Genomic DNA, 10,337 nt, shown 5'->3' with positions numbered 1-10,337 from the left:
GCTCACGCATTTTTGAGCAGAAAGGACAATGGGTACCTATGGACTTCCTACACAGTTGAGGTCACATGAACAACAAAAGAATACACAGAAACTGTCAAATTTATCATACATATTTACTTAATCTATACAGAATTGAGTAGATAAAATCAGATTCACATTAGTGAAAAATCTCTACAAAATGTTTTTGAAAAGCAAAACAAGACTGCCTCTTAACAATTCGTATCCTCATGAAAGACGTGGGCTGTAAAAATAAAGCAGTGTGTTTAGCACAAACTAGAAGATAATCTGCATCATTTTTTTCACAGTTATTTCCATCTACAGTCTGAAAGAGGTAGATTTTTCTGCAACACCTGAGAGTTGAATTGTGATAACCAGGTGTAATAAAGGCAGTTGCATACATAACTAAAAAACAATGGTCTTAAGACCAAGAAATGTACTCCTACAAGTCCGAGGATGAAGGAGGTGGTCTGTTAACCCAGACCCAAGTTTTTGCTACACCTTGGAGTCTACTGCCACTATTAAATAATACACATCAAGATCCCATGGTGGTGCAACAAATGCAATTTAAGTGAATTCAACATTTAAAACTTTTCTGGGCCAGCCTAGTAGCATTACAGTGTTCTAGAATATGGTAGATACAGGGCGTGCTACGAAGCCACAACATTGGGCCAGTGAGGTGATTGTTTTAGGAGGGTGTCCTTCCCAGAGAGTCCCTTTTTTATTCACAGGGTAATGGGAGGGGATTCTGAAAGGACACCAAATGCATCCCAGACAGAATCCATATCCTTTTAAACACCATGAAAGCATCTACCTAAAGATACGTAGCAAGCCAAAAGCAGCAGGCCAAGTACTGTTAGTCACATTGCTTTATAAAGCCCTTAAAAATATGCAACAGGTCCAAGATTTACAATCTTCCACATAGGACAAGCACCACAAAGAAACGTGGTGGGTTACACAAATGGCTTGATAAAATGTTAAGAGCTGTACATCCAGCAGAGTTCTTGTAAAGTGTGATTAGTACTAATTTTAAAGTAGATTATATTTCAGATATATACCTTCATTTCCCTTGAGGGAAGTGAGTCCAGTATTTCATTTAGTAGCAGAAGTGGGTTTGAGAGTATAAAGGTCAGTCTGTCAGAGGGCATTGCTTTCACCTCCAACTCGCTTTTGCCAGCGAAGATAACCTACTTTGTCTTCCACTGTGTGGCCCTTTGATTACTGATGGTGGGAACTTGGATTTCCTACCTGTTGAACAATTCTCCATTAATCCAACCCAGTTTAGACCATAACTGTGACAGGACTTTACAAAGTAAACTCAACAAGAGAAAACCCTTTTAACTGGACCAAAGAGTTTATTCAGTCCAGTAAGCAATTTAACAAGTATCAGTTTGATAGTTTTGCTCTGTGGAATGTGCTAACATCACCTGTAATAAAACCTTTTTTATTTCAAAGCATTTCGATGCAGATCACACCAGGGACAGTCTATAGTGTAGCCTGATTAATCATTTGCATAACATAACTGAGCCACCACTGAATGCTTAAAAAAAAAGGGAAGTTAAAGAACTAATTCAAAAATTATGTGCTTAATTTCAATTTCCCCCATTCCAAGTGTAGAGACCTTGGCTAATACTGTGGGGGGACAGCTTAGAACAGAGTGGTGAGAAACAATGAAGGCATAATAGTTCCTGACCACTTAACATTCTGTCAGGTTCTCCCAAACTTAAAACATGTTTGCTCCAGTGTTTTAAAAATGAAAGCAGTTTCATGTAGCTATAGTACTGATCCAAAATTAAAAATTCCCTTTTTAAAATACTTTTGAGTACTTGCTGGTGGGATCCTTTTAACAACTGAAACCAACTTTCAAGTAGCCAGAAGGCAGAAGAACTTCTGCCTAATGAAAGCTACAGGTACTATGCCCTCATCACTTTTAACAAGAGACTGAGTGACCGCACACATCAATAGCAGCTTTCACAGAATAACCAGCTTTCTGTGGGAAGTGGAGAATATGCACCCAAATGGGAACGAAGCAAACTACCATCCACAAACAGAATCAGGTGGTACAAATTCCACACATGGATTCTGACTTCAAAACCAAAGCAGTAGGACTATTTTTAGTCACATACACAGCCAGCCTGTTTGTCCAGTGCTTTGCCTGTACATGCTACTTTGTTCACAAGTGACATCTCTGTATACATATCCTGCCAAAAGAGGCTTACAGCCATCTCAATTCTTCAAGTGATGTAAATATTACCAAAAAGCTAAACATAAGCAAATATGCTATGCTTGGTTTTGAACCAGTACAAGTTTTATTTTTACTTGGCATTCAGATGGCTATTAGGCAAAACTAATCCTGATAGTTTCCTTTTTTTTTTTTTTTGAATAATATTAATGGGGGCTGAGGCTAATATTTTCACATAAAATGTGAAATAGTTGGCCCTGTCTTGAGTGAAACTCACTGGGGTAATCGTGTATGCGGAGCAGGAAGAGAAAGGACGAGGCAATGAGCACATGCATTCCATTGAAGGGGGACATGAGGTGGATGTGCAACACAGCTGAGGGAAGTGAAGAGATTAAATCTATCAGATCTGCTAAGCAGCCTCCTGTACCACTTAAGTCCAGTAGTTCTAAGAAAATACAGATATGGTAGAAAAAGTAAGAAAATTTTCACCACAAAACCAATAGTTACTACTCACAGAGAAAGTTATACACAAAATAGACCTCTCAATACAGTGATCACACGTCCTCCTAGTCAACTGACTCAACCCCTGGGGCCGAGACGCAGGAAGGGGGCTTCTGGGCAGCACTCGGCTCACACGCTGCCTCGGGCGCAGCCTCCAGCGGTACCCCCAGGGCTCTGTTGCAGGAAGTATACAGCTCCCTGGGAGAATCCGGGCCGGGGCCGCTGGAGGGCTGCATCACAGGCATGGCCAGCTCCCCGTCTGGAACTTTGACAGAGACCTGCTCTTTGAGGACTTCCACCTTCTCGTTGAGCTCATTTCTTTCCGTCTGAAGAGCCCTGCACAACTTCTCTAATCGTTCCAGTTTTATTTGAAAGGCCTTGTATTCTTTATCACGGACAGTTTTCTGTTGGGGGAGGCGGAGGGGGAAGGATGAGATTTACAAAGCCTTATGAAATACATATCAGGTTTTTGTACATAAGAAAAGTTAAATTGGGCCAGCACTATGGCTTAGCAGGTAAAGCCACAGCACTGGTATCCCATACGGGCACCAGTTCGAGTCCTGGCTGCTCCACATCCTGATACCTATTGAATGTTCAATTTTTTGTGACGCCTAGCATTATAGTTGGCTTCATTGCATACATACGCATGCTGAAAGACTGTTCAGGATAACAAAATTGAATTTTAGTCATGTTTCTTAAAATTCAGGGCCAGTATCATGGCATAGCAGGTTAAGCTGCCACTTGGGATGCTGGTATTCCATACTGGCATGCTGGTTTAAGTCCCAGCAACTCCACTTCTGATCCAGCTCCCTGCTAATGGCCTGGGAAAGCAGCAGAAGAGGGCTCAAGTGCTAGGGCCCCTGAACCCATGTGGAAGACCTAGATGAAGCTCCTTGCTTTGGCCTGGCCCAGCCCCAGCCTTTGTGGCCATCTGAAGAAAGCCAGCAGATGGGAGATTTCTAACTTCACTTGCACCTAAACTTAACCCAACCGCCAGGAAAGGTATCACAGACCCTTCTCAGCTGCTCTCCCCACCCTGACCCCACTCGAGTCTTCTCATCACAGTGTCCTCTACCCTGATTCTCCAACTTCCTGAGGCCCCATGACTAAGAATACATCTTAGGAAGCTAACTCACCTCTTCAGCCATTTGCAGAAGTGCTTTGTTGTTATTTTCCCACTTGGTACGCCATATTATTGTTTCTTTTTCCAGTTTTTTAATTTTCTTTGTCATCTGTGAATCAACACAATTACATTTATTTCTCCCCACTGTTCCTCGACAGAAGTTTTGATGTCCCTTCCCCAACCCCACCTCCATCTAGACCAGCTGGTAGTACGGCTGCTCTCTGAAGCTCCTAGGGTGGAACCAAAGCAGAGGTTTCCCCTGAGAGGAATGGAATCTTAATTTCAGAGGCAGCAGCACATGGAGGGAGCCGTCAGCCACGTCACTCTGAAATCCTAAGGCAAGGCTGCAGTGCAGCAGTGTTACCACCAGGGGCGCAGGGGAAAAGCTTCTCCCCATACTGTATGGAAAAGCTATATGAAGCTCACCCTTCAAATTCTTGCAAGGACAGATTTTTTCAGCCTGCCCGAGGACTATGAGTTGGTGCTCCTCCCTGCCCTCTAATAAGACCACAGGGGTTTTGAAACTCCACTGAAGATAAAAACAGTCCTAATACTTTGGTCATTCTCACAAATCACAAGGCTGTTTTACTTCAGATTTTGCTAAAGTGGGTCCAAAAATTGGGCGCATTCATAAATCTGTGCTACAGGAACTCAATTTTTTTTTTTAGAAATTCTCGTATTGGCCGGCGCCGCGGCTCACTAGGCTAATCCTCCGCCTAGCGGCGCTGGCACACCGGGTTCTAGTCCCGGTTGGAGCACCGGATTCTGTCCCGGTTGTCCCTCTTCCAGGCCAGCTCTCTGCTGTGGTCAGGGAGTGCAGTGGAGGATGGCCCAAGTGCTTGGGCCCTGCACCCACATGGGAGACCAGGAGAAGCACCTGGCTCCTGCCTTTGGATCAGTGCAGTGCGCCAGCCGCGGTGGCCATTGGAGGGTGAACCAACGGCAAAGGAAGACCTTTCTCTCTCTCTCTCACTGTCCACTCTGCCTGTCAAAAAAAAAAAAAAGGTCTAAAAAAAAAAGAAATTCTCGTATTGAGACTCATGTGTGGCCATCAATCAGGCATATTCTCAATATTCCTTTACCCACTGCCGACTGTCCACCAGCTCTGATCCAAGTCAGGGCACTGAGCCAGGTGCTGTTCAGGGAAACGGTAAAACAGGGCCATGCCCTGTGCCTTAGGTAATCACCCACAAAACTAAGACAGGCAATATGGGACAAAGGGCCGTGGGAAGAGCTTGTGAAATATCTGAATTGCATGTTGAGCCTTGACAATCTCTTTAGCCACTACACTGAGGAGGAACGTGTTCCAGTCCCAGAAGATTCTCCAGAGAGCAGACTAGGGAGTTGGCCTTGAATTCTCTCCCACTCCAAAGCACACGTGCTAATGACCCTTTGGCTGTGCCTACTGTTACCCCTCAGTTGGAATTTCCACTGAAAGAACTAATCTGCTGCCTATGGAATTCTCCAGACTACTAGGTCTAAAAATACCCCAAGGTAGTAACTTGAGCACCATTCAGCACATGGTAATTGAGCAAAGTGAATATGCCAAGCAATGTCTGAATTACTGTTTCATGAAGGGCAAATCTTGTTAACAGGTTGTCTCTGGTCACACCCTGTAACAACTGGGACATTAACCCAGAGAGCACACGACTAGGTAAGAGCTAATACTAGTGACTAACACCTACTGAATGCTCACAGAGTGCCAGGCACTATTAGACTTGTCTCCAAGCCAATACCATTTTTTAAAAAACCTGCTTTAAGGGGAAGACAGGAAGTAAATACTGAATATATATGGATATAATTACATATTTCAGTTCTTAGTTTGATATCCAGGATGTCTCTTCCCTTAATTTAGGCAGGAAAATGAAGTAGAACCCAAAGAATTGGTTTGGTTGAGGGAGAAAGAATTCAGCAGGAGTAAAGTTCAGAAAAAAAAAAAAAAAAAAAAACTTAAAAAGGGCAGAAACACCAATATCCATCTACCCAGAGATCTCAACCCACCAAAATATATAATTACTCTTCTGGGTTTAGGTGTCTAAATAATTCAATCTCCAAGGACATTGAATTTTGTGAAAGAACCAGAGTTAAACAACAAACAAAACTCACGACTTTATTTGTAACAAATGGTTAACAAAGGAGTTCACTGTGACAATTCTGAAGGCATAGAGACCACTAGCTACTTGGGAGTACATGGAGGGCAAAATGGCGGAATGCTGTTACTGGAAAGTCAAAAAAAACTCAAGATAGTACTCCAACAACAGAATCTCTTCCATGCAGCTAGTAATCACGCTCAAAACAGCCCATATGATAAATTTCCTTTTATGTAAAAAACTCCTAAAATATGCAAATACCTTTTCCATTTCTTGTCTGAAGGTTGTAAACAGTTCATTGCTTTTTGCCATAGTAGTCTGGAATTCTTCAAACTTATCCATATAAAGAGAAAGCTACAGAAAAAAGTATGAAATGTTCTGAGATCCAGGTAAATAATCCAAATTCCCAAACATTCAAATGAATATAATGTTAAACAAGAGAAATATAAACAGCCACACCAATCCTTCTATATTAGACATAGTGGAAATTCTAAGAACCCAAAGAAATGCCTTAGAACTTAGATAAGCTCCATCCCACCAACTATAAGAAAGCCTAAGGAATGCGGTATCTCTGTTGGCTCCATACATGTGTAATGATTCATAAACTACCCCGCTCCTTTCATTTATCTGACAACTGTCCTTGGGAAAAGATCATGCATTTAGAATACCACCAGCATAGTTCTTAGCTTGACATTAAGGATGTCTCTTGGCTTAACACAGGCAGAAAAATGCAGCAGAAGGTAAAGAATTGGTTTGGCTGGGGAGAAAGAATTCAGTGGGAGTAAAGAGAAAAAAAAGCTAAGAGGTGGGAGCTGTAAGACAGCAGGTTAAGCCACGGCTTGGGATGTCCACATCTCAGTCTCAGCTACTCTGCTTCCCATGGAGCTTCCTGCTAAGGTGCCTGGGAAGGAACCGAACACAGCCTTAGCATTTGGACGCTTACCCATCATCTTCGTAGACATGGATGGAGTTCCTGGCTCCTGGCATTGACCTGGCCCAGCCCTGGTTACTGTAGGCACTTGGAGAGTGGATGAAAAATCTTTCTGGGGCTGGCACTGTGGCACAGCAGGTAAAGCCGCCACCTGCAGAGCCAGCATCCCATATGGGCACAGGTTCAGGTCCTGGCTGCTCAACTTCCAATCCAGCTCCCTGCTAATGTGCTGGGGAACCAGCAGAAGATGGCCCAAGTCCTTGGGCCCCTGCACCTGCGTGGGAGACCAGGAAGAAGCTCCTGACTCCAGATTGGCACAGCTCCAGCTGTTGTGGCCATCTGGGGAGTGAATCAGTGGATGGAAGACCTCTCTGTCTCTACTTCTCTCTGTAACTCTTTCAAATAAATAAAATAAATCTTTAATAAAAAAATGTTTAGGGTGGGTATGTGGTTGAGATGGCCATAACCTATGTCTGATTGCTTGGGTTGCACTCCCTGGCTCCATTCCTGAATCTAGCTTCCTGCTAATGAGCACCCGGGGAGGCAGCAGGTGATAGCTCAAGTACTTGGATCTCTGCCGCCCACCAGAAGACCCACCTTGAGTTCCTAGCTTCTGGCTTCAGCGTGGCCAAGCCCTGGCCATTGTTGGCATTTGGGGGAGTAATTTAGTGGATGGGAGCTCTTTTTCTCTTGCCCTGCCTCTCAAATAAATTTAGAAAATACATTTAAGAATATTATTTGGTGGTGCAGTAGGTTAAGCTTATAGCACCAGCATCCCATATGGGCATCAGTTCAAGTCCTAGCTGCTCATTTCTAATCCAGCTCCCTGCCAGTGTACCTGGAAAGCAGTGCAAAATGACCCAAGTGGTTGGGCACCTGCCACTCACTTGGTAGACTCCGATGAAGCTCCTGGCTTGAGGAGCCTGCAAATCAGCAAATGGAAAATCTTTCTCCCTCTGTCACTCCGCTTTTCAAATAAATAAATAAATCTTAATTATATATGTTTAAGATATATTTATTTGAAATTATAAATTTATTTGCAAGTTACAGTGACAGAGAGGAAGAGACAGATAGGTCTTCCATCTGCTAGTTCACTCTCCAGACGGCTGCAACAGCTAGGACTGGGCCAGGCAGGAGTCAGGAGCTTCATCTGAGTCTCTCACTTGGGTGGCAGGGCCCCACGCACTTGGGTCATCTTTCACTGCTTTCCTAGGTGTACTGGAAGGGAGCTCAATCAGAAGTAGAGCAGTCAACACTTGAACTGGTGTCCATATGGGATGCCAGTGCTGCAGATGGTGGCTTAACCCACTGCACCACAGCAATAACCCACAAAAAACTAAACAAAAAATAAAAAATTATCTTGGTGCAAAATAATTTTGAAATCCACCCATAGTTTATTCATAACACATTTTCCATGAACTTTCTGAACCCCTACACTACCAGTAGAAGTGGCATACACCGACAGTTCCAGAGGCTATTGGCCTGGGGTCAGAGACAATGGTGGCACTCAGAGCAAAAGAGCACTTCTAGCACATGAAGATGAGAAATATGACGGTTTCAGCACGGCCTGTTTACAGAAGATGGACCATCCAGGTAAAATCTGAGAGTCCCAGGCTGGCCCAGAGCAGACAGCAATAAGCAGGTAAGTACCATTACACCTGGAGCTAGGAGGGTAGATTGAAAACAGTGGGCCAAGACACAGCAGCCAGCAGCGAATGCTGGGACGTGAGATGCTAAGAGCACAGAATGAGACAGACTCTTGGGAAGGAGAGCCACATTTAGGGAGCAGAAAAAGAACTAAATGACCAGATACGGTAAGAGGACTAGGGTGGAACAAATGATAAGCAGAAGCCACACTGGTGGCACAAGAGAATCGGAGTTTGCCTCTGGCTTTGGTAGAAGGCCCTTTGGTGAATTCTGCAGCATCAGAAGTGAGTCCCACATCCAAAAATATGTTCTGAAGCCATCTATGGACAACTGATTATACAGTGCTGATAAGGGGTTCAGGGCTCCTAGTGTATCAAGGATTTCTGGTATCTCATGCCTCTTGATTTTTCACCATTAGGCAAGCTTTATAGGCAGTTAATAGCACTACATCGTGAACCATTCCTAAAGAGAAAAGAGGACAGATGCGGCACCAATGAATATTCATCCCAGTCTTAATGTACTGGTATACTCTAGAACTAATTGTACCTTTACAAATAAACTTATATAATAAACTTCTAAAATAACAATGTAATCTAGTTAACTGGAAAAGGATGATTATGGGTATAAACACCCAATTTCACCTCTCAAGAAAGACATGGAAAATGTTTCCTATACTTTTTCTTTGAGTACGGAGACAGCACCTGCTATTCTCATTCCCGATGAGGCAACCATATAGATTGTAACTGAACACCGATGGGGTCTGGATTGAAAAGGAGGGTAGGGCCCCACAGAAAAACAAACAAATGAACAAAAAAACAACTCTACCTGGGAGAACTTTGTGGTCACATGCAGTTTCAAAAACAGGTTATGTGCTCAAAGCATACAATTCTACAGTGAACAGACACCAGATTAAACTCTATGAAAAAATGTTATTTTGTATTTCAAAAAAGTTTGCCTTAACTTCTTCAGCAATTTTATATAGTTCAATTTGATACAAAACAACTAAAGTCTAGATGTCTCCAGTTTTCCTTTATTGGGAAACCAGGTGACATGTGTAGGAGCAGACTGAGAAAAGGAGGAAGTATCTGGGATCTTGGAAGGAGGACACTGAAGACCGGGTGACCAACCATCCAAGAGTGCTACTGACCTTTCCTTGTGTTTCATCAGCTCTGCTTGGGAACACAAAAACCCATCTGAGAGGAGATCCAAAGTGTATGTATCAAATAAACCACAGATTTTTCTTGTAAACTCTATCCCCTGCTGTGAAGTTACCTGCTGTTTCAGTTGTACTTCTTGCTGTTTCATTTGTTCATATTTGTGCCTTGACTCTGTTGCTTCTTTTAATAACTAGAAAACAGAAACATTCTGTTACAAACACGACTACAATGTCCAATGACCATAGTTAGGCTTCATCCTTCTACTTCAGCAAGAACCACAGGTCTCCAGATGGAAGATTCCATTCCATCGATTGCCATTTACCTATTTCTTCGAACTACTGTACTAGTTAATACTTAGGAATATAGGAATAATCTATTACTGCTTAAGCTGAAAAAGTACCCTGGAGGCCTAAAAGTATTTACAAAACTCAAGGTTAAATTATTGTGTTTTAAATGAAAATAGATGTCTAGTATCAGCAGATTAACATGGCTCAGAATCTTGACATTATTCAGATGGAAGACTCTATTCCCCAAAAAGGAAGATAATGGAGTGTATCTAAAACCTGATTTTTTTTTTGACAGGCAGAGTGGACAGAGAGAGAGAGAGAGAGAGAGACAGAGAGAAAGGTCTTCCTTTGCCGTTGGTTCACCCTCCAATGGCCGCCACAGTCGGCGTACTGCGCTGATCCGATGGCGGGAGCCAGGTACT

At 43.0% G+C, this 10,337-nt stretch overlaps 1 protein-coding gene across 3 annotated transcripts in view; it reads right to left on the bottom strand.

Annotated features, from left to right (window-relative positions):
• Window positions 1–94: 94 nt before the first annotated feature.
• The window catches only part of TXLNG (taxilin gamma), a 60,621-nt gene continuing 50,378 nt past the window's right edge, over window positions 95–10,337 (bottom strand). For all 3 annotated transcript variants that reach the window (XM_002719921.5, XM_051827624.2, XM_070067269.1), the window contains 4 exons: window positions 9,744–9,818; window positions 6,155–6,247; window positions 3,817–3,912; window positions 95–3,084 (listed from right to left, as the gene is read on the bottom strand). In XM_002719921.5, the coding sequence (XP_002719967.1) occupies window positions 2,746–3,084; window positions 3,817–3,912; window positions 6,155–6,247; window positions 9,744–9,818 (603 nt within the window). In that variant the 3' untranslated portion in view covers window positions 95–2,745. The remainder of the gene's footprint in view (window positions 3,085–3,816; window positions 3,913–6,154; window positions 6,248–9,743; window positions 9,819–10,337) is intronic.

This window comes from Oryctolagus cuniculus, chromosome X, assembly GCF_964237555.1.
Source record: "Oryctolagus cuniculus chromosome X, mOryCun1.1, whole genome shotgun sequence".
NCBI lineage: Eukaryota > Metazoa > Chordata > Mammalia > Lagomorpha > Leporidae > Oryctolagus > Oryctolagus cuniculus.
This window is presented reverse-complemented; position numbering and strand designations above follow the sequence as displayed.